At 37.2% G+C, this 25,538-nt stretch overlaps 1 protein-coding gene across 1 annotated transcript in view; it reads right to left on the bottom strand.

The window, feature by feature from the left end:
* LOC121384565 (ATP-binding cassette sub-family A member 2-like) overlaps positions 1 to 12,005 on the bottom strand; it is an 83,407-nt gene extending 71,402 nt beyond the window's left edge. The window contains exon 1 of the mRNA XM_041515022.1: positions 11,727 to 12,005. Within this exon, the coding sequence (XP_041370956.1) occupies positions 11,727 to 11,792 (66 nt within the window). The 5' untranslated portion in view covers positions 11,793 to 12,005. The remainder of the gene's footprint in view (positions 1 to 11,726) is intronic.
* Positions 12,006 to 25,538: the final 13,533 nt, after the last annotated feature.

The following is a 25,538-nucleotide window of genomic DNA, read 5'->3' as shown; positions in this document are numbered from 1 at the left end:
CCCAAGAACATAGTCAATGAGTCATGTTTTGGGCTGACAGGAAAATATATAATGTGGAGTGGGGAAACAAAAGAAGTGTGATTGGGGTGGTGGAGTCACTGCTCATGTCCTCACCCTCTGCCTGTGCCAATGGAAACAAAAGAAGTGTGATTGGGGCGGTGGAGTCACTGCTCATGTCCTCACCCTCTGCCTGTGCCAATGCTCTGCACCAGTTAATAGTTTTTGTGATTTATCACATAGTAAATCTACTGATGTTAATGTCCCATATGTCAGCAAAACAGCATAGTTTGCTCAACCATCTGTAGTCTGATGCCATATAACCGTAAATAAAATGTGTCAAATGTGTTGTTAAATAAAACATTTCCTACAACCATCTGTAATAATGCTGACCTACAGACATGCTAGCCGGTAGATACGGACAGTATTATCAACTTGAACTATACCTTTTACCTGTAGTCTTTGTTGCCAGTGGTCAGGTAAAACAGATTAACGAGATAACAGCATATTTGGGTGACTGATCTTATTTGTCAGCTGACGGGACAGTTCACAAGGAGAATCACAATTTAATATATAGTTTTTAGCAGATTAACTTATGGAAATATGAATTTTATATTGAAGAAAACTATGTTTACAGGCATTGTAATTCTTTTCTTTTTTAAAATTAAAAGATAAAGTTTGTTTTGTTTAACAACACCACTAGAGCACATCGATTTAATAATCAACGGCTACTGGATATCAACCATTTGGTTATTTTCACTTAGTCTTAGAGAAGAAAACTGTTACAGTTTTCCATTAGTAGCAAGAGATCTTTTATATACATCATCCCACAGGCAGGATAGCACATACCATAGCCTTTGATACAGATGTACCAGTTGTGGTGCACTGGCTGGAACGAGAAATATCCCAATGTGTCTTTTCTTTTTTAGGTTAATTTATCAAATTTAAATTTTATACTGAAAACCCTGTTTAGCACAGACAGTTTACCAACATTATATTACTTTAACTTTTAAGATTAATTTATAACATTTTTGTGTTTATAATAAAGGAAGCTATTTAAAAATGTTTTAGCAGCATGTTTACAGGCTTCATGACAAATGTTAAATACAAAAGTTGAAACGTCTATTCAATACTTAATCACTGTACATGGCAGATGAGTTTTACAGCATAATAAAAACACATCTGGTAAACACATTTATTGCTGACTAAATATTTAGCCCCATTTATTGCTGACTAAATATTTAGCCCAATTCGTTTCGGACAAAAATTGCTTATCTTTCATGAGACATATATTACTACTATTAATATACCAGTACTTTTGTGATGTGATTTTTTCATATTTTTCTTTATGACATGCTCTGTTAAACAGAAACCAGTAGAACTAGTGCTAAAAACCTGCATAAACATGAAAAATGTGTTGCTCGCATAGAGTAGAAGAAATGCCTGTACGTAAAACAACTGATGACTTTTTCACCTCGATGTCTTCTGTTAGCTTTAGACATCCACTTAGAATATAACATGTATTGTGTACAATTATAAAGACTTCATTCTCCTCTATGCATTGTGATCAGTGGGCATGAAAGAACAAACAATAGTGCCCCAAAGACACAATGTATACATTGCTGTTTCATATCTTATAGCAGGCAACACGTCGAAGCATGTTGTTAATATAAGTGTATACCTGCCCATGTATACACTATGTTTAATACCATAATTGATTCCAATTATAGATCTATCCATTACTTCTAAATTAAGACATTTTATTTCCTTTTAAATTATTTTCGTGCTTATATCCAATTAAGGTTCAAGCACACTATCCTGGGCACATACTTCAGCTATCTGGCTATCTGTCCAGGACCTAGGGTTAGTTGTTACTGGTTAGTGAGAGAGAAGAGTGTGTAGTGGCCTTACACCTACCCAATGAGTTATTAAAACTCGCTCTGGATGGAGCTGGTACCGGGCTGCAAACCCTGTACCTACCAGCCTTATGTCCGATGGCTTAACCACGACACCACCAGGGCCGCTATTTTTGCACAAATACATTCTTGTCAGCCAAAATTAGGGCCACAATCAACAATAGTGAACAGATGTATAGTATTTTTAAAAGTTTAATTTCTTAAATCTGTGCATATACCTTTTAAATAGTTTAGAATGTAGAAAAAAAATTGAGCCAAAGAATGGCCACTCACTACTAATGATGCTTGAATTACATGTTAATGTTGTTATAGTAGTATACTGAGTTCATTTTTGGTTTCAAAGAAAAGGAAAAAAATATGGCTTTACTACACCTCAGCAGCGTTATGAATCAGTTGGAATTTCATCATCGATCATTGGCTATAATTCAGTTTGCATCAACTGACCAACTTTCAGTTATACAATTGGTTAGAATTATAAGAACTCAAGAAGGATTTGAATTATTAGAACTAAGTACTTATTGACATGTTGGGCGGGATGTGGTAATGTACTCGCTTGGTGTGCGGTCAGTCTAGGATTGACTCCCATCGGTGGGCCCATGGGGCTATTTCCAGCCAGTGCACTATGACTGGTATATTAAAGGCCATGGTATATATTATCCTGTCTGTGGGATGGTGCATATAAAAGATCCCTTGCTACTAATGGAAAAATGTGGCAGTTTTCCTAAGACTATATGTAAAAATTACAAAAAAATTGACATCCAATAGCCGATGATTAATAAATCAATGTGCTCTAGTGGTGCTACTAAACAAAACAAACTTGTTTAACTATAGTCATGTTAACCAGGACTTATTCAACAAATTACTTATTGTACCTACTGGTATTCAGTACAGTAGTGAATCTAGGGGGGTCCGGACTGGCCATAAATTTGAGCATGATGTGTTTGGCAGTAAAAGGTGCGCTGTGTAAAAGGAGAAATCAGTCATCACATTTGAACACCCTTTCCCTTTCAGAAATCCTGCATCCGCGCCTGCAGTATCTCTGTTCTTTATCAAAACAACACAAATCCCAATACATTCATAGCAATCCTGCATCTGCGCCTGCAGTATCTGTTCTTTATCAAAACAACACAAATCCCAATACATTCATAGCAATCCTGCATCCGCGCCTGCAGTATCTCTGTTCTTTATCAAAACAACACAAATCCCAGTACATTCATAGCAATTCCTTCAGCTAGGAAAATTATGGCCAACATTTTCTGCAACAATTTTTAAAGCTGATTATTACATCAGTAGAGCTGAACCAATCAGTTTTCGATTATAATCGATCATTGGAAGATGACTACACCTCATCATGTTTTAAACTACGGTCTGTGTTATGTAACAAATGGCCAGTTTGAATGGCTGCCACATACAATGTATGTTACTCCTACCAATACAAATTCTGTTTAATTAAATATCTCGCCTACCATGAACTTGGTAAATTAAAAAATAATTTGTTTTTAAACATGATTTTCAAAATTAATCTAGTTTTTAAAAATTAAACAAATAAATTTGACTTTTAAAATTAAACTGTTTTTTTATTATATTTTAACACATTGAACAATATTTTTTGTTTAAACATGAGTTGAGTTGAACATTCATGGAGGCAACTATAAACCAAGTTTTATTGACCTAGCTAGCCTTACAGTTTGTGTAAAAAATGGAGATAAACATTGGAGTTATATGCAAAAGCTGACGTCACCACAATCACAATTTAAGTACTGTAAGATAAAGGATGATGAAACTTGAAAAAAGAAAAAGAAAAAACGGGTGTATCCTCAATCAACCAGACATTGTTATTTCCACTGTACGAGGCTAGCTGTAACAATGTGACACTTAAAAGTGTTAATTTAGTGAGCGATGTACATGGATAAGTATGGTATTAAACTGAAAACTAAACGTCTTCATAAGGTTCAAAATTACTGACATCAAAACTTAATTTTTTTAAAAAGAAAACAGTTTGGGTTTTTTATTGGTTTTTTGTATTGGGGTAATGGGGGATTTTCGAAAATAAATGCTCACAAGTTGACTAATTTTCATTGAAAAAATTTAATCCCACAAAAATAAGTCTTTTACAGTAATACCTAGATATATTTCACCTTCTGTCTTTGTTAAGGCAACAACAACAAAAAAACAAATGTAAAGGATCTTTTATCTGTATTTATCAGTGGTGTCATTAACAAAACAAACTTTGACTATGTATCAATAAACAGGACCATATATAGCATAGCTTTGATGCATCAGTTATGGGGCACTAATTGGGTTGCTTAGAAAAAGAAAAAAACCTGTGTCCATTGAGAGCAGTTGATCCTGTAACCCACTGTGCCTCAGGTGACCGCTCTCTCACTGAGCTACACCCTGCCCCTTCTTTTGGTCTCATCACATACTTTCATTAGCACTCAAAATTCCATGGTAATTTCAATGGTGAATTATCACAAAAATTTCCATTGCTCTGGTCAAGTGCTAACGAAACGGCGATCACACCTTAAGTAAACTTTGCGGGTACACTGCAGCCGGTGAGGATATTGGTAGGTTACAGTGACATTATGTACACCTGTGTATCCACTGTAACAAACATTACAAACGCATGATTAATACAGTTGGTAGCATGTGTGTGGGTAATTATTTCTAATTTAAAAAACAAAATTATGTTAAATTCAAGTTTAATACTCAAATACAGTCAAACCTGAGTTAAACAGACACCAAATATAAAAGGGAGTATCAGACGTTATTACCCATATTGGCGGAGAGAAGTGGAGAAAAGTTTGTTTTGTTTAACAACACCACTAGAGCACATTGATTAATTAATCATCGGCTATTGGATGTGAAGCGAGCGCTCAACCAACTGTGCTAAATCCCACCTCAGAGAAGTGGGGAAAGAAAACCCCATTTCTTCCCCTAGATACATGTATGTGTTGACGTCATAAACAGTGCTTCACTATAGGTGTGTAATTAAGTGTAAGAATAGTTTCCATGGTGGCAGTCATGTCACGAACTAACTTACGTCATCAGCGACACGTATGTCACAGCTATGACACATCGCTTTCTCTTGTGCTCAACTTGCAAACTTATTTTCAATAACAGTATTGTTTGCAAATCTTCCATAAAATTATAAAGATTGATAATGGATAATAAATAGAATACCAAACTTACTACTCGGCAATATAATTTATCTTACACTCATGAACCGATGTTGTCTTTCCCTCACCAAAGACTCAGGAAGGACAACATCAATTCACTTGTGCAAGATAAATGGTATTGCCTCATAGCTCGTTGAGTAGTCTCTAATGGCCGTGTATGTATTACATAAGGTAAATGTTTAATGGTAATAAAGAAAACAAATCGAATCATTTTCAGTGAATTATTTTTTATCACTTCTAAACATTATGGGATGATTTACATGCAGTATGTTGATGTCATCCATTGTATTGATCTTGGTCAAAATTCAACCATTTACAAACTTTGCAATTGGTTTCACACCACTTTATTTGGTGAACAGAAACGTTTTTTGGCAAGTATAAAATAATTCATGAACACCCTATCGATGCGGTGGTAACATGTTGTCTTGTTATTTTTATACCAAGTGTCATTATGACCATATATCACACATCTAAGGCTGGCCTTTCATTGATATTAATGTACCAAAAATGCTGTGGTATGGATTATCCTGTCCATGGGATGGTGCATGTAATCTGTTATAATTTATAATATGCCGTTATAATCAAAAAGCTAGTAGAACTGGGGCTGAAATGGGTTTTCTTTTTAATTATCTGTGATCCTTAATAAGGCCTCTACGAGTGCCCACTAGATGATAACGAAACTAAGTCATAAAGTACAACAGCATTATATATCTTAATTCCAGTGCTGAACATGGACACCAAATCATGCCATTGCATGTACTGCATTTAGAAACCAGTTGATACATTCAGTGTTGTGATGGATGGGTGGCCAGATTAAAAAGAGACGCTAGCGCATGATCATATAATTACATTGTATTGTGTAACTGGTATCGCTGATTAGTTACTGCTGAAATTAATGCCCTACACTGTCCTACTTGCAAGTGTACCCTGAGTCCTGTGAATGAACTGGAGTCTTGCTGGACTTGGGCCCGTGCCTGAGTACTTGAGTACTCGTGGAGACCCTTATCATTAACCCTACGACTGACACAATATATCTGTAGCTAAAACGTGTCGAGTGCATCATTAAATTAAACCTTTCTTTCCTTTCTTTATTGATATATTTTTATACTGCATTACTAGCCACCTGAGGCGGGATTTAGCTCAGTTGGTTGAGTGTTTGCATGAGGCGCCTGAGTCGCAAGATCGAACCACCTCTGTGGATCCATTTAACTGACTGGATTTTTTTTTGGAAAATTATTTACAGGGGCAGATCCAGATAAAAATGTTAAAAATGGCAAGTTTGAGTTTGATGTAGGCAAATTAACCAAGCTCCCAACTGGAACAAGATCTGTAGGGTGTTCAGGGGAGGGGGTGTGTGGTGCTCCCCAGAATTGGTTTTAATAAAGATGCTCTAGAATACATTTTCTGGGCAATTTAGTGTTTTAAATAGTGGATGATGAATTTAAAATGGGCACCTCAAATGGGCCAGGAGTCATGAGGCCGCCAATGATTTTATATGAAAAATTGACCTCCATGACATTAAAATGGTAATCATTTGAAAAAACTATTAGGATCAGCAAGCTATATTAGAGGTCCGTCAGGTAACTGGAATAAAACAATATTTTATGCTATGTCTTATATCCTGTTGAAGTTGAGATGACACATGACATAATTTTTATAAATGTCCCTAGGTGCTGAGGTTATATGACTTGAAAATAAGTCGGCTGTGTAGATAACATCTGTGCAGCTAACTGCACCAGTGGTAAGGGTACAATGTGTATCAAGTATTTAGTTCCAGCCAGTGCTTCACAACTGGTGTAACAAAGGCTGTGTTATGTACTATCCTGTTTGTGGGATGGTGCATATAAAAGATCCCTTGCTGCTAATCAAAAAGAGTAGCCCATGAAGTGGCAACAGCGGGTTTCCTCTCTCAATATCTGTGTGGTCCTTAACCATATGTCTGACGCCATATAACCATAAATCAAATGTGTTGAGTACAGCATTAAATAAAACATTTCATTCATTTATACTAAACCAAATGAAGGAAATGTTTGTTTTTTTATTTAACAACACACTCAACACATTTTATTTATGGTTATATGGCATCAGACATATGATTAAGGACCACACAAATATTGAGGGAGAAAACCTGCTGTCGCCACTTCATGAGCTACTCTTTTCGATTAGCAGCAAGGGATCTTTTATATGCACTATCCCATAGACAGAAAAGCACTGGAGCAAGAAATAGCCCAATGGGCCTACTGATGGGGATTGATCCCAGAGTTTATATTATGTCAGGTGATATGGGAGAATGAAAGTGTGGACTCTTAACACAGGTGGCTTCTTATTACAGGTGACCACTAAAGCAGGTTTAACTGTAAATACAAACTGAGGTACAGTTACATGTACCGAGTACTGATCACTCATTGAAAAAGAGTACCTAGAACAAACTTCACAAATACCCTAACGACGTAACGCAGTAGTATTAAGTACTATAGATGCTTAATAGTAGATATTTAGTCAGTCCGTTTGCATCAAAAATTTGTATTACAACATATTATTAAGTTTTAAACCCATACCAATTCAAATGTAATATTTTTGTTTTTTAAAAGTCTATGTAATAAAAACGTTTCTTAACAAATTACCATCAAATTATAAAAATTAAATCTCATTTTTAATAGTGGTGAAGACAAAATGCTAGAACAGCTAATTGTATACTGCTTTACTTGAAGTGTGTGTAAATGAAGTAATTGATAATGCACTGAATGGAGACTAAATGTTGAAAAAAAATAGTTTTATTTAACGACGCACTCAACACATTGTATTTACAGTTATATGGCATCAGACATATGGTTAAGGACCACACAGATATTGAGAGAGGAAACCCGCTGTCGCCACTTCATGGGCTACTCTTTTTGATTAGCAGCTAGAGATATTTTATATGCACCATTCCACAGACAGGGTAGTATATACCACAGTCTTTGATGTACCAGTCGTGGTGCACTGGCCTAAATAGCCTAATGGGCTCACTGACATGGATCGATCCCAGACCGACTGCGCATCGAGCGAAACTAAATGTAGAATTGCACAAGCTTTAGTTTAGCTGTTCCATACCTGTATCAAAAAAGAAGATTTAACCTTTGCAGTTTTGATGGTTTTGTAAAGACTTTTTTTTTATTTACACTGATTGTATTTTGTTAAACATTATTTGAGTTGGTATCCATGGGTTTAAAACTTAACAATATGTTTTTATACAAAGTTTAACTTCATTCATTATAAAGTTACATGCCAATTCATCTATTCCCTTTTGATAAAAGCAGACTACAGTTTAACTGATTTATTCATGCATGCAAATGTGAAGAAAATGTAACAGACATCACACCTCCAGTATCTTCCATGACAACAGAAGGTGAATATTAAACAAACTGACGTTTACGTCATCATGTGAAAACTGCATCCTGGTTACGGTGACGCAGGCAGGGCTTCTAGAATTTGCACAAAACCTACAAGCTATGGGATCAGTGATTTAATACATTTACTAGCCACAATTAAAAACTGACCTTCCCTACTTTACTTTTAAGTTAATACAATTTTCCTAAATAGTAATAATCAGATCATTATGTCACCTAAAGAGGAAAATAGAGCTTTAAAAAACTAAGATTGGGGTTTTGGGGTGGGTGTGGGGGGGGGGGGGGGGGCAGGATATTCAAATTTACAAATAGATTTAAATGCAGTATTTGACAAAAAAAATTCCACTAGCTGTTGGGCACAGCGATAGTAGTTATTTACTAGCCCAACATTGAATCTCACTAGCCATGGGAGTGCTTGGGGCTACCATAATCTAGAATCCCTGGGTGATGTAATTAGACTGGTGAAGATAAGACATCAAACACAAGTGGACAAAAATTAATCTAGAAGATGGAATTTGCGTTTCACCAGTAATGATAATAAATATATGATTTATGTAATATATGTATATATCTTTTATTATTATTATTACATGTATTATTATTATGCCATGATAAAAAAAAATTCTTTAATATTTATCGTTATATATAACAAAAAGTAAAATTAATATTTAGCACAATATCTAACCATGTAGTTTTGTCTTCAATAGCAACATAACATGGTATGTTGGTCTCTTACGACAGGTGACATGTTTAACAGAGGTTGCCACTTGAACAGGTTTTTTGAAATTGGGTAAATATGGAGATACATGTACTTACATGGAAAATACCAACATGAGCAGACTAATTTCTGATAAAATTGACAATAATCTATCATCTATGTTTACAAATATATATTACTGACTGGGTATTAATTAATATTATTTAGTTATAAAACAAATTTTCATTTTGTTATTTATATTAATTGTATTTTCTTACATTGGAATGGACAAAAATGTTTTTCAATGTAACGGTCAATCACATATAAACCGTAATTTAATATAAATATTTTAACATCATCAATATTATTGAAAGACTGGGTACATCAAAATATTTATTACTTAAATAAACAAATAATGCCCAAGTTGGTAACTTCCATACTGCAGAGTCCAACTGACGTAGTCATATGGATAGACCTTTCTGTTCGATAAAAGTATAGACCTACACTGTGGAATATAAAATATATTGGTTTTGATACCTACTTTCAGGAAGAATGATACTATGAACAAATTAATGAATGTCTTCTCCAAATGGTTTACACCCACCCATTGAGCCTTGCGGAGCACTCACTCAGGGTTTGGAGTCAGTATCTGGATTAAAAATCCCATGCCTCAACTGGGATCCAAACCCAGTAACTACCAGCATGTAGACCGATGGCCTAATCACGACGCCACCGAGGCCGGTACAAATCTTGATCTAGTCACAACCTATTCATTAATGAGCAAACATGCTTACAAATTCTACTATCATGCTTCAACCATGGCAACCAGAACTGATCTATATGAGACTAAAAGGTAACTGGACTTAAAAACTAAATAAAATGGAAATAACTAATTCAGAAAATATTCAACAAATGTTTGAGAAAAACAAAAGAAGTTTTTTCGTTTAACGAAACCATTGGAGCACATTGATTAAATAATCATCGGCTATTGGATGTTGAACATTTGGTAATTCTGACATGTAATCGTCAGAGGAAACCCACTACATTGTTCCTAATACATCAAGGGATCTTTTATATGCACTTTCCCACAGACAGGAAAGCACATACCACGGCATTTGACCAGTTGTTGTGCACTTTGTATGAAGTCACAAATGTTATGAACAAAATCACTGTACATTGTGTGTATCAGGTATGTAATGTTACAATATGTTACAAGCCCTGCGATTGCCCACGGCAATTGGTAATGCTTTAGAGATTGTTGTGGAGTTTTTAATTCCATGTGGCACTCGCTTTTTTTTGCTGTGGACCACATTAAATGTTTTCCACAGCATGTTTTTTTTTCTGCAAATATTTTCTTAATTACAGGAGTTGCTAATATTCTTATCAAAATCATCATGTTCTCACTTTTCAGTCCCAGTGCCGCACACATACTGCTGAACATTATAGATCTGAATAGAAAATTATGAAACTCAAAGAGACATGTTTTACACTCCCTCGGTGAGAGTCATCAATTTTATATAGCATATACACAACTAGGATAATTATAATTTATACCTGAGAGAATGCCAATGTGCATTAATAGGTTATTTTTTCAATCAATGCAATACATTAGCCTTCAGATATATTCTATATGTGCCAAATAAAAAAAATGGTCTGCAGCTGGCCTGCACAAACTGCATTGACAACTGTCATTTTGACACTGATTATGCAAATATATTTGATATTACAATTCAGTATTACAACACTTGTGTAAAACTAACTCATGTTATATGGTATTAATTACTCTGCTACAATATAAATATCATTAACAGTAACTAGTCAGTTGTTATCTGTTGCTTAATCATTTTAAATGTTAACCATGCCATTTAAAAGTTGAACCATGTTTAGCATTATTTCTTAAATAGGTTATGCTAAATATTTTGGTACAACCCTTTTTCAGATTATGCAAAATAGCAATTAGAGCAAGCTGGTATATACATAAGTTTGATATCAACGAACTGTTAAAAAACCATGTTCGTAATAAATAAGTTTTGTTATATTATTTCCCCCACCCCCTCTTGCTATGTACGTCAGTGATTTGTAAATATGCTGCAGTATGCAAGCAGTGTAGTGAATAATGTAGCCTTCCATTTATCATTTTCACACCCACTATTGTGACTATACTGTTTCAGGTGCTGATCAGGAGGGGGTGCTGGGGATTTTTGGTGGAGGGGATGCATTGTTTAGGTTTACTGGTTGGATCTAGGATTGATAGTCTTATTTGTGTATTACTAAATGTTGTGCCCTTTATTTGGCTCTATCACTCCCTAAAAAAAAAAAAAATCTACACCACCTCTAACATATAAATCTCACTACAACAATTTCTTGGTCCAATGTTATTGTTGTCGTAGTGGTTTGTTTTAACATATTCAATGTGAAAATGTAAACAAAAGCAGGGTTTATTTTGGTGAACTGGTTCACACAAAAGGCACAGCCTCTGCAAGCCAGATCTGTGTGAATCAGAATAGGCATAGATCACAGACATCACAAATCACCAAACAATACTCACTGGGCTCCGTTTCTTGAGTGTAAAGTTTTTCCACAATAATAACTTTAGTTGGTGAAAAAATCCCATATTGAATCACAATACTGTTGACAAAGTGAACTGGGTTATTGAGAAATCCAGTGCCAAGCGACGTCGAACGGTTTTCACGCTGTCAGTGTAACAATCTACTCTAGCACTACATGTTAGATTTATCCACTGTCGAGACTGCTTTATGCATCTACGAACAAGTCTTCACATTCTCCATTTATTCCTCCTTTCCATATCCAGCTCCTATTTTCGCTTCCTTTAACCAGAGCAGTCGGACATCATTGTGGCATATCGCCTATTACTGTCACGTGGGTTCGCATCTTGTCTTTTCATTGGCCGAAATCAGTAACTAAAAATAGATAATAAATATCCACGTGAATTTGTTTACATGCGACAGCTGATTCGTTAAGTCGTGTTCCTTATTTGGAATCAGAACAAAGAGTTTTATACAAAGAACAAGTTTCGTGAAATGTGTTTTACCTAAAATGAAAGTAAGGATTTTTTAAACAGAATAAAATGTAACTGTTTCGTTAAGTAAAAAACAATTTTGTATTCAAATAATAATAAATTAAGAAATAATTTAAGTCAGGTTCAAAGCCACATCTGCTGCATTTAATAGCCCATCAGTTGACGGTCAGAACTCATAAAAATATAGGTGACGTCATGCGGTGTTTGTTAGTTGTTGCAACTCGGTCCTGTCTATCTGATTAAATCAGCAGTTTCTATAAATATTAATTATCTAGTTAGGCCTCGGTGGCGCAGTGGTTAAGCCATCGGACTACAGGCTGGTAGGTACAGGGTTCGCAGCCCGGTACCGGCTCCAACCCAGAGCGAGTTCTTAAGGGCTCAATGGGTAGGTGTAAGGCCACTACACCCTCTTCTCTCTCACTAACGACTAACCAACTAACAACTAACCCACTGTCCTGGACAGACAGCCCAGATAGCTGAGGTGTGTGCCCAGGACAGCGTGCTTGAACCTTAATTGGATATAAGCACGAAAATAAGTTCAAAATAAATAAAATATATATGAAAAAACCCAAAAAACATTCAGAAAGTCGGTAGGTTAACGTACCACTAGAACACATTTATTTATTTATTTATTTATTTATTTATTTATTTTATTTTATTTTATTTTATTTTATTTTATATTTTATTTTATTTTATTTATTTATTATCGGCTATTGGATGTCAAACATTTTGTAATTCTGACGTGCTAGTCTTATAGAGAGTTAATTTGCTACAATTTTCCATTAGCAACAAGGGCTCATTTATATGTACCATCCCAGACAGGACAGCACATACCTCGACCTTTGATATGCCAGTCATAGTGCATTGGCTGGAACACGACCGACTGGTATCAGGCGATCGCCTTTTCACTGGGCTATGTCCCGTCCATTACTCCAGTACTTAACCTAAGCTAAACAAATTAGTTTGTTTTGTTTAACGACACCACTGGAGCACATTAATTAATTAATCATCGGCTATTGGATGTCAAACATTTGGTAATTCTGACTCGTAGTCATCAGAGAAAACCCGTTATATTTTTCCTAATGCAGCAAGGGATCTTTTATATGCACTTTCCCACAGACAGGAAAGCACACACCACAACATTTGACCAGTTGTGCTGCACTGGTTGGAACGAAAAAAAAACAATCAGTCGAACGGATCCACTGAGGTGGTTCGATCCTGCGACGCAAGCACCTCAGGCGAGCACTCAACCGACTGAGCTAAATTCCGCCCCCTTAACCTGGGCTAATTTTTTCATTAACTTGTTTTTCAATATAAGACTTCATTTTTTACCTCCTTGTATTTAGTCCAGCGCGATTCTAATTTTGCTGTACTTTCGTTTTAAGAAGAATCCTTTTTTTAATTTTATTAAAGTGTGAATCTGAGTACTTACATTACATGCCTTCTGTTTTTTTGTTTTTTTTAGGTCTGCGACTATAGACTAGGTCGTTTTCAGCGCTCGTTTTACATCGTTTAACTTCTGCATTATACTTCATCACACGAAGGTTCTTCTTTTTTGAATTTGTGTATTTTCAGATGATGGTATTCAATATCAACTCAACAACGTCCATAAATGGAGAGTGAGGGATGGGGGGGGGGGGGGTGCATGATAGAGTATATGTATACATATGTCCTGGGAACGGGTTCCCAAAGCATACAATAATGGTGAGAACGGCCGTTGTTTTGTTAGAAACAGAAAGAAAGAAAGAAAGAAAAAAAAAACCTACAAACCGCAACAAAAAAACAACAACAACAAACCCTCCCCCAAAAAACAAAACAAACCCAAAACAAAAAAAACAAAAAAAACACACACACAAGAAACAAATAAAACAAAACAACACAAAGCTAGACGAAACCCCACAAAACAAAGTTAGTGGACAACTGGTAGGTATGGATCCAATAGGTGTTTGCTTTTGCTGATATACTGAATATTCACCCAATGACCACCTACCCTGTCCTGACACAAACTCGTTCACTAGGCTATTTAGTCCAGGAGCTTATTTCACTTAAGCTCTCGCAATTTTGCAGTATTGCAGTTCACTGCAAAAAGACAGGCAAGAACAAAGAAAAAAAAAAGAAGTGTTTTATTTAACGACGCACTCAACACATTTTATTTACGGTTATATGGCGTCAGACATATGGTTAAGGACCACACAGATTTTGAGAGGAAACCCGCTGTCGCCACTACATGGGCTACTCTTCCGATTGGCAGCAAAGGATCTTTTATTTGCGCTTCCCACAGGCAGGATAGCACAAACCATGGCCTTTGTTGAACCAGTTATGGATCACTGGTCGGTGCAAGTGGTTTTCACCTACCCATTGAGCCTTGCGGAGCACTCACTCAAGGTTTGGAGTCGGTATCTGGATTAAAAATCCCATGCCTCGACTGGGATCCGAACCCAGTACCTACCAGCCTGTAAACCGATGGCCTGCCACGACGCCACCGAGGCCGGTCCGGCAAGAACAATGCAATGTGGATTAAGAGAGCTTAGGCGAGCTTTGTGAATTTCAATTAGGCTCCAGGTGAGACGGTTAATGAGAGGATGCGCAAGCAGAAGACCCTATCTTTCTAATTAGCAGAATGTTGGTGGTGGTGGTGGTGGTGGGGTGTTGACATGTTTTATGTTTGTGTCTGGTGTGAATTTTATTGTATAAACAGTTTCCATTTTGTATCAACGATGGAATGGGTAAATTCAGATATGCATGTATTTTGTGGATGGCACAAATTATTGGCGTATATATTCGCTTCTCGCTTTTAGAACAGATCCTGTGGGCTGGGGTTGGATGGTAGGCAATGTGTTCCAATACAAATAACCTACATAATATATATTTTTAAATTTTATTTTATTTTATTTTATTTTATTATTTATTATTGGGGGGGGGGGTAGGGTGTTCGGGTCGCATGACTGAACCACCTCGGTGGGTTCATTCAACTGACTGGATTTTTCTCGTTCCAAACAGTGCACCACATTTGGTCAAAGGCTTTCATGTCTGTGAGAAAATGCGTATAAAAGACCCCTTGTTGCATTAGAAAAAATGTAGTAGGGTTCCTCTGTTGATTACATGTAAAAGATCATTTGCTATTAATGGAAAATTGTAGCAGCTTTCATCTCTTAAGACTATATAAAAATTACCATATGTTTGACATCCAATAGTCGATGATTAATATATAATATATCAATGTACTCTAGTGGTGTCCTTAAACAAAACAAGCTATAACTTTACTCACTTGGAATGTTATAACTACTGTACAGCTCAATGCGTTTTCGTCCATCTAGGAAGTTCTTCGTCAGTTTCCTTGAGCAATTTTGACTTGAATGGAATTATGCACTTGGTGTACATAGACATGTTATTTCAGGGGCGGGACGTATCCCAGCGGTAAAGCGCTCGTTTAATGCGCGTTCAGTCTGGGATCGATCCCCGTCTGTGGGCCAATTGGGCTATTTCTCGTTCCTGTCAGGGCATCACGACTGGTATATCAAAGGCCGTGGTATGTACGTGCTATTCTGTCTGTGGGATCAATGTACTCTGGTACTGTCATTAAACAAAACAAACTTTTACTTTACTCACTTGGAATGTTATAACTATTGTACAGCTCAACGCGTTTTCGTCCATCTAGGAAGTTCTTTGTCAATTTCCTTGAGCGATTTTGACTTGAATGGGATTATGCACTTGGTGTACGTAGACATGTTATTTCATTATACAAAAACATAATATGTATAACAAGCAGGCCCACAGGAACAGGAGGGAAGGGCGGGGGTTGGTCGGGGACGAAAATGTACGGTTTTTCTTCTACTCGGTATAAGCGTGCTTGAACCGTAATCGGATATAAGCTCGAAAATAAGTTTAAAATGAACGGGTTTTTTTTTTACCGGTGGTGTCGTGGTTAAGCCATCGGACATAAGACTGGTAGATACAGGGTTCATAGCCCGGTACTGGCTCTCACCCAGAGCGAGCTTTAACGACTCAGTGGGTAGGTATTAGACCACTACACACTCTTCTGTCTCATTAACCACTATAACAACTAATTATCCTACTGTCCTGGACAGACAGCTGACGTGTGTGCCCTGGACAGCGTGCTTGAACCTTAATTGGATATAAGCACGAAACTAAGTTGAAATGAATTGTCTTAGCACTAAATCGTATCCGTACGAGTGTAGTTCTATGGTAGAGCGCAGGGCCGTAACCTCCGGGGGGGGGGGGGGGGGGGCAGGGGGGCAGTTGCCCCTTGAGAATCTCTTCTCTTTTTTTCATTTATTTATAAAAAGTAGTGCCCCTCCCCTAGGATTTTGATCAGGGTACGGCCCTGGAGCGCTCGCCTGTTCTGCGATGGGCCCCAGGGAAAGTGCTAAGCGCATCTGAAAAAAACCCCCACCCAACACAATCTTGCTGCTAATCAGTATGAATAGCCTATGTGCTGCTGTGGGTTTCTTTTCTACCAAACGTTGCAGGTGTATCATCTTAAATATCAACAGCCATAGTTCAGAGTATATCGGGTGTTGTAAATTTTTTTATTTCTTCGGACGCACAGGAATAATATCTGGAAAGTGGGGGCACAATCTCTAATCGAGGGGCCATAGTCTTTATGGGGGGTGGGGGAGCATAAGCCAGATTTTATCTTTATATAGCGTAGGGGAAAAAAAACCCCGTCATTTTCGTCCTCAACCAGGGGGGATAAGCTACCGCCCCCCCCCCCCCCCCCGGTTCCTACATGCCTGTTATTTCCCTTCTGCTGCACATGAGGGCCATTTGTAACAAAGACAACACTTCATACTATTTCTGTATCTATACATCATTATATTCACTAGTTTTCACACAGCCTGTAATTATTGTTGCTATACGTATTTCCCCACCATCACTGCTGTATATGTTACTGTATAACCGATTGATTTTCAGAAACAGACGAACAGTCATTATCTTTTTTCTCCGCGGCCAATACATGGATAAGTCCAACAACAACTATTTAATTAGATGTGCAGGTTCGCACTAATTGTCTGGAAATGAGCGGTCAGTACGTTTCTTGACCTTCGTGCGGTCACTGAACATTTGGCCTGCTACTTGTAGAATCAACTACTAATTGGTAAACTGATGGTGTCGGGTGCAAATTGAACAATGAAGATGGGTTTGATCTTCTGCACGCAAAAAAAAAAAAAAAAAAAATTAAAGAAAAGAAGAAAAATAATAATAAAAAGAAAAAAATAAGAAAAACATAATAGCACCATTTACTGCAGTACTAGTTCAACGAAATATAGACTGTGTGAAAATGTGTATACTTGTTTTGTGAGGGACAGAATGTAGCCCAGTGGTAAAGTGCTTGTCTGGTGCGCATTCGGACTGGGATCGATCCCCTTCTGTGGACCCATTGGGATATTTCTCGTTACAGCCAGTGCACCACGACTGGTATGTGCTATCCTGTCTGTGTCATGGTGCTTATAAAAGACCCCTTGCTCTTAATGAAACAATGTAGCCGGTTTCCTCTCTAAGACAATATGTCAAAATTATTAAATGTTTGACATCCATTAGCCGAGAATTAATATATTAATGTGCTCTAGTGGTGTCGTTAAAACAAAACACACTTTTTTACTAGTTTTGTGTATGTATGTTTGTATGTATATACATGTGTGTGTGTGCGTGTGTGTGTGTGTGTGTGCGCGCGCGCGCGATTGTGCACCTCCTGTACCACCCCTCTGCATAAGCATGCACCCACCCATATATTCGTGGACACCCTACTTGATGGGTTGTTTTGTAAACGCTGTTGACAGAGATAAAAGTCACAAAATAAAAAGAAAGAACAAAATTCTGAATTTGGTTAAGACAGACCTGTTGACACCCCTCTTTTTATATGAATCGTATGCTATATATTCTTTTCAAGGGCGGATTCTAGGGAGGGGACTCTAATGACCTGCCCCCTCCCCCAAACAAATTAAAGTGCCCCTTTTTAACAATTTGCTTGCATTTAAAAAAAATAAAAATTGAAGAACACTTTTCATGGAGATGGTCCATGTACCCTTTTACATTTGGTCTCCCTAAAAATATTTCCTGGGTCAACCCTTGCTTACCATCTTCACTTGAATCCGACTATACTAGTTATTAGGCTTATATATCAAACACAGGACATAAAATAACAATCATTTGAGAAACTCACAACTCTAATCAATTTTTGTAAACTATTAAATATTTCAACTAAATGTCAGATATTTCATGCGCAAAATGTTTTTTTCGACGACACATAGTCAAAGGTAATTGCATTGTAGTATCACAGTGATACTTTTGCCTTTTAAAGAGTTTCAGTTGCCCTAGACGGTAATTGCTATTTTGCATCAACCCCCCACCCCCACCCCCAAAAACAAAAACAAAAATCCTAAATCCGCCTATGGAAATGTGGACATAGGACAAGCTCTCTAGTTTTTTGGGGAAAATTCCGGAAATTTTATGTTTATATTTTCATGCAATGAGCTAAAAACTCGTCCTATAATTTAAAATAACAAATGTTTTATCTCTGAAGATTTGTTCCGGGTGGGGGCGAGACGTAGCCCAGTGGTACAGCGCTCGCTCGATGCGCGGTCGGTGTGGGATCGACCCCCGTCGGTGGTCCTATTGGGCCATTTCTCGTTCCAGCCAGTGTACCACGACTGGTATATCAAAGGCCGTGGTATGTACTACCCTGTCTGTGGGATGGTGCATATAAAAGATCCCTTGCTGCTAATCGAAAAGAGTAGCCCGTGAAGTGGCGACAGCGGGTTTCCTCTCTCAATATCTGTGTGATCCTTAACCATATGTCTGACGCCATATAACTGTAAATTTTATACAGTGTGTTGAGTGCGTTGTTAAATAAAACATTTATTTGTTCCGGGTAGACAGCCACCCCCCCCCCCCCCCCCCCCACCCCACCCCCACATACACACACACCAACCACCATTCGCCCCCATACGCCGCTGATAAGCCAAGTCGTGGCAGGTTACATGATACACTTAAAGGATTCGGTGATCAAAGTCCACACACCCTACATAAACATATTGACAGGATGTGAACCTAACGTGGTCTTGGCTTAAATCGCATCTGTTTTAAATATACATGAACGATTAATAAATAATATATAAATTCATTAGTACAAAATATAGCATTACTAATTTTATAAATAATAGAGTACAAAATAATTAAAAACACTGTCCTTCCAAAAAAAAAAAAATTGCGCTTTCCATCCAAGTATATACCACAGTACTTTATCTACCAGAGTAAAAATGCAATCCATTAAAAATAAATCACAACCTGAAGCCCTACACTACGCATCAACAAACATAAACTACCCCATAAAGTAGACTTTTGTTGTTTTTGTTGTTTTGTTTTGTTTTGCTCTCTCTCTCTCTCTCTCTCTCTCTCTCTCTCTCTCTCTCTCTCTCTCTCTCTCTCTCTCTCTCTCTCTCTCTCTCTCTCTCTCTCTCTCTCTCTCTCTCTCTCTCTCTCTCTCTCTCGATATAATGTTAACCAACAAACGTAAAGCAGCATCAAAACCACTTTATATTGCCTGTAGATATTTCAGGTTTAGAAATACAAACGGGAGAGACGTTCTTATATTACTGGCTTCAGGATATTCCGGGTGAGTAATATTGGATAATGTTATAACGGGCTTTCTTGATTACGCTTTAAGACGTGGCTAATAAATCCATGCACTTCAAGTTACTCAATATAACATGCTGAGAGAGATCAATTTTATATTGCAAAACAGAACTTAAAATGTCAATTCCATATATATATATATATATATATATATATATATATATATATACATGTATATATTAATATAAAATTAATATTAATTTTTAAATTTTCTTCTGATTATTAGATTAAAATACTGGTTAGAGTGCTAATTAAATTAGCTGACATGCACGCGCCTAAAAACAAGTAATGCTAAAAGGATATATTATGGTTTGGTATTTAAATTACTGTCCCTCCCTCTAGCTAACCAGAGCAGTGAATACGCATGCGACAGAGTGAGGCGCGTGTGCAGGAATTTTATCTGTGTGGTGTGTGTGTGTGTGTGTGTGTGTGTGTGTGTATGTGTTGGAGGGATGGGGGTGGTATGGAGGGAACGGGTAGTGCTAGACTGTGGACAGCGAAGTTTTTAGGTGAGGTCGAGTCATACTCTCCCAGAAAATATATTGAAAAAAAAGAGAAAATTTGCTTCATCATGGAGAGTTCGACCACCTCCCCCTCCCTCCTCCACGCACGCGCCTGAAAGTGGCGACTATAATGACTTTTATTTAAGACGATTATATCTACAACAGCTTGCTCTGAATGTGCACGTTAAACAATTTTCCATTCCATTCCATACGATTATATCGCTAGCCTTTTCACTCTTGTATATCTGTTACTGCAGTATGGACAAAGAGCAAACAACCAATACGCTCACTGTTATAAAGACGTGTGTACTGGGTGTCTGGTTTGGCCCAGGTGAAAAGTTCGGGATGTTGGTACTGGCCAGTGACTATCATGATTATTTGAGATAAGTCTCTACCTGGATAACCCACATATTCCCGTCGCTCGGTTCAGTTTAAGTCAGGTGGATTGATTTGGTTTAACAAAACGTCAGGCTGGATACTCGCTGGTATTTATTACATGCTCGTACTCCCAGAGAATGGGTGTGGGGAAAAGCATGGGTGGGATAATAGGGACGCTTAAAGGGACATACCCTAGTTTTTAAACACTAAGGTATATTTTGCCTATTGTAGCCGTTTTTGATAACTGAAATCATACTTTATTTCGAGTTTATGGCTTATATTATCAATTTCCGTACATTCGAAGTGTTTTTGGTCATCCCGGTGTTTTAATATCACAAAATGCATTTCTCATATTTTTAAAAACGCACGTGCGTATGAGAAGTAAGTTGTAGAGTCGAGTGTTAGTCTATTTTTAGAAGGTATTTCACCATTTTAAAGTCACAGACTCATGTTTTACTCAGTTGTAACGTTATCCAAATGCGTTACAGATTTGTAGATTAACTAAACTTACTGTTAATGTTCACAGGTTGAAACTAGGGTCTGTCCCTTTAACACACAATCAGACATGAATAATATAATGATTACACGTTCTCTCTCCCTCAATCCCGGTCATAGTGTTTTGTAATTCTAAAACCAAACCCCTTTCAAATTATATTATGCTAATTTTTAAAATCAGATTTTCCAGCTTAGGCCTATATCCAATCAATGTTGAAGCTCCCTATCATAAGCGCCCACAAATCAGAAATTTGAGCTGTCCATGACCTTACACCTCTTGAATGGACCGTGGAAGGTCATCTCGTTTTGGAGCCAGTCACGGGCGTACGGGCTCCAAATTTTGTAGGGGGACAAATTTTTCATGTCAACTCATTTTGTCCGAACGTCGCCATCGTTTTTGCAGGAATGCTTACGGAGTCGATACCGGGATGCACACCCAGTCTCCACCCTTCTGTCGGCAGTAATAATGGAAACATGCGTGTTATAAAACTCTATAAACATTTTTTTTCCTCAGGGTGTGGGTTTTTTCTAGCCTCAGTTAAACCACAAACATTACAAACACAAAATATTAAAATACCACATGGTTTCTGTAATCAACAACAACAGCGACCGCTAACTTGTGTAAACTTCTCTAGTCATCATCCGTTGTACGTACGTAGTTCAAGACGTAGTTCACAATACCCATTGCGCCGTACACTGGCGACTTCAAACGCTGTCGCCGCCGTCGCTGTAGGCGGTCTTACAACACAGCGAAAATGCACTTACATTACAAACTGTTTTATCAAGTTAGATCTCGGTGTTACAGTTTGTACGAGGAAGACAACTGTAGATATAACAGAATATAACAGTATACAGTGACAGTGGTCAACTACAACAATACGGAAATTAATGGTGCGGTATTAAAGTCAAGCGTTCACAATGTACTTTAAAAAAAAAGAAAAAAAAAAAGAGAAGTTTATTCAATGTTTTGTGTGTATTTCTTCTTCTTCCCTTTCTTTCGAATAACAAACATAGCACGTCAGTACATACGATATATTATAGTATATGCATATATACCACATACGAGCAATGACGTCACACACAGATGGCGATTTACCAACCACATGTATGTGGTGCAAGCATTGAAAATACATCCTGATGCTAACAGTGCGTGCTACTACATAAATGATAAATATCCAACGTTTGTCACATGTCAAACCGTTTAGAAATACAATAGCTTTTAACCTTTATTTTCCGTGTATTGACAGATCTGTTATAAAGGTGAAAGTATTAATATTTTGTTGTTGATAAATTAGATAAAGCCTTTTTTTAAATTTAATTTTTGAGAAAAACAACATGACTACGTAAACTCACTACTGATATTTTATATAATGGGGCAAATCGTCGAGGGAAACACTTAAAGCTGCCGTCTTGGTCTCCACACCATTTCCTAATGCAAAATACAAACACACAGGTCTACTGTTTGATAAACATACGTGACACCTACTGTTTGATAAACATACATAACACATACTGTTTGATAACATACATGACACCTACTGTTTGATAAACATACGTTACACCTACTGTTTGATAAACATACGTGACACCTACTGTTTGATAACATATGTGATACCTACTGTTTGATAAACATACATGACACCTACTGTTTGATAACATATGTGATACCTACTGTTTGATAAACATACATGACACCTACTGTTTGATAACATACGTGACACCTACTATTTCATAAACATACGTGACACCTACTGTTTGATAAACATACGTGACACTTACTGTTTGATAACATACGTGACACCTACTATTTGATAAACATACGTGTTTGTACTATAGAAATCAGTAGAAAAGGTGTCTCGTCTTTCTGTCGCTCATGGTGAAACAACGCCATACCAGTCTGGCACAGAAGTTATTCCATCAGGGTTATGATGTCCAGGGACTCCTGAGGGATTTCAAAACGTTTTATGGTAGACATTTGGAGAAGTTATATCTACTAAATACGATGCATCACTGACCAAAATGATGGCTTATGCTACTCCATATTTTGAACTTATGCGTACCTTTTCATCTCTTTGGTGAAACTCTTGCACAATTGTTTTTATCGTTTTAGATAAGTGACGGACTTGACAGCTATAGTGGCAGTCCTCATGGCAACGGCGGGGCAGATTATGAACACCATTCGCAAACACCTGGTATAATCACTGTTTTGATAGTGATTCATGAATGTATGTCATAACAGCTGTACTTATTCCAATGAGCTCTGTCCTGTGCTAGTTTTGATTTAATAAACTAATATGTAGTGGCAGTCCTCTTTGTGACGTTGAAGGATGTATATTGATCAGTAAAGGTTCTCCTCGGGAGTGGCTGTTTTCTTAGGCACTAGATATAGATTCATAGAAGCAACCACTATTTTGCCAAATGTTACATACAATGTTAAATACAACAGAGTGAAAGGGCCAATCATGGATAGACAAATATTCATGGAAGCAACCACTATTTTGCCAAATGTTTCATACAATGTTACATACAACAGAGTGAAAGGGCGAATCATGGATAGACAGAGATTCGTGGAAGCAACCACTATTTTGCCACATGTTACATACAATGTTACATACAACAGAGAGAAAATGCAAATCATAGATAGATATAGATTCATGGAAGCAACCACTGTTTTGCCACATGTTACATACAATGTTACATACAACAGAGAGAAAAGGCGAATCATGGATAGATATAGATTCATGGAAGCAACCACTATTTTGCCACATGTTACATACAATGTTACACACAACAGAGATAAATGGCGAATCATGGGTAGATATAGATCCATGGAAGCATCCAATATTTTGCCAAATGTTACATACAATGTTAGTTGTTGCAACCTTTTGACGCCTATGCAAAATTCAGCTTAGAATTGGTAGAGAGACAACTAACAGCATACTGGAATTGATATATTTTAATGTTTTGTTTAGTGCGTATTAAAAACCGAGTGCTATGAAGCAGCATGGTAGAGGTTATTGATAAATGAAAGAACTAGAAAATAAAACCACATATGTCGTCTGTTGTTAAACATAGGCAGTGGGTTACTATTAAAAAAAGGCGTCGTAGACTTTCGCCTCATTAATTCATTTGTTGTCGCACATATTTTTATCGTAATTATCGACATCAGTTGGCAATCAAATAACGAAGCACTGGATATTGTCAATAATACAGGCGTAAAATAAAGCAATGAAATTCAGAACTTGTGATTTAAAAACCCAAACACCAAAAAAGAAAACCCTACTCAATCTGACAACACAATAGACGTGAATTAATGGAAGCAGAAATCTTGATTTTGAAATTAAAACCGCTTGGTTACTTATGGTCTTCTTTGGCGTTGCCAGCGAGTTTTTCATAGAAATTCTTATGATTCATCAAAGTTAATTATTGCAGATCCTCTTGATTTTTGACGGCATTGTGTCTTTCGAGTTCCACAAAAAATAACAATCAATGAGTTCTTGGAATTCCAGAAACGAAGCGTAATCTATCACAGCAGTTGTTAATCGACCATAAGCATCGCAAAATATAAGCAAATATATTGCAGGGCCCAGCATAGAGGGGTGCAGTGTAGAAGGGGTGTAGTGGGTATGTAGGGGCAAATGTCCCTAGAAAAATGCTATAGCTGGGGTGGATCCAATTTTGTCATGCCTTGGTTTAATTGGTTGTTTTTTTACTATCCACACCAGAAAGTTTTGTAATTAAAAACAACAAAACAAAACAAAACCCCCAACAATCCCCCCCGCCAAAAAACTGCCACCCCCCCCCAAAAAAAAACCCCAACCCCAAAAGACCCCAAAACAACAACAACAAAAACCCCCAACAAAACAAAACCCAAAACAAAACAAAACAAAACCCAACAAAAAAAAACAAAAAAAACAACAACCCCGCAATGTACAGTATATAATATAAGGCTCCAATTGGTAACCATCCATAAGCATTGTGAAAATATTATGCAAATGTTTCATCTGAGCTTTTGAAACGCTTGGTCTTTTTCTTTAAAAAGACGAAAGAGTCCGGTGATACAATACATTTTATAACACAGCGTAGGTTCGAATCCTGCCAATCGACACTTTGTGTTTTAAGCATAGCATAGCATAGCACAGCATAGCATAGCATAGCACATGTTCATAAATCAACGCTAATATATTCGTTCCTCGTAACACGAGGAACGACGAGGAACGAATATATTAGCGTTGATTTATGAAGATGAGCATAGCATAGCATAGCATAGAAGGGCAGGGCGTGGCAC

This window comes from Gigantopelta aegis, chromosome 10 (assembly GCF_016097555.1).
Source record: "Gigantopelta aegis isolate Gae_Host chromosome 10, Gae_host_genome, whole genome shotgun sequence".
NCBI lineage: Eukaryota > Metazoa > Mollusca > Gastropoda > Neomphalida > Peltospiridae > Gigantopelta > Gigantopelta aegis.
This window is presented reverse-complemented; position numbering and strand designations above follow the sequence as displayed.